Source organism: Merops nubicus, unplaced genomic scaffold (genome assembly GCF_000691845.1).
Source record: "Merops nubicus isolate BGI_N331 unplaced genomic scaffold, ASM69184v1 scaffold31934, whole genome shotgun sequence".
In the NCBI taxonomy this organism is placed as follows: Eukaryota; Metazoa; Chordata; class Aves; order Coraciiformes; family Meropidae; genus Merops; species Merops nubicus.
The window spans coordinates 1-320 of record NW_008602802.1 but is presented as its reverse complement, the minus strand read 5'-3'; the positions used below and the strand labels follow the sequence as shown (position 1 = coordinate 320).

The 320-nt window shown below is 60.3% G+C and overlaps 1 protein-coding gene across 1 annotated transcript in view; it reads right to left on the bottom strand.

Annotated features, from left to right (window-relative positions):
• RNPEP (arginyl aminopeptidase (aminopeptidase B)) overlaps positions 1–224 on the bottom strand; it is a gene marked incomplete at its 5' end in the record, with an annotated part of 3,315 nt that extends 3,091 nt beyond the window's left edge. Inside the window, one exon of the mRNA XM_008938480.1 lies at positions 112–224. Within this exon, the coding sequence (XP_008936728.1) occupies positions 112–224 (113 nt within the window). The remainder of the gene's footprint in view (positions 1–111) is intronic.
• Positions 225–320: the final 96 nt, after the last annotated feature.

Genomic DNA, 320 nt, shown 5'->3' with positions numbered 1-320 from the left:
GCCGCCTCCTCCTCCTCCTCCCAGCCACCCAGTGCAGCTCGTCCTTCCCAGCGTCCTGCTGTGGGGTTTTGTATGGCCTGGCACCTCCACCTGGCACCCCCTCGTACCAACCTGGAGGAAAGCATCGAACTTGCTCTGGTCCCCCACCAGATGGGCCAGGTAGCTCACGAAGCAGTACCCCTTCTCGTAGGGCGTTTCGTTGTACGTGTCCTCCGGGTTGACACCTGCAAAAGGGAAACCCTCAGAAACCACCTGCTAACCTGCACACCAGAACAGCCCTCACATCCACCGAGATTTCTGCGTTCTGTGCCGAGTCCCAG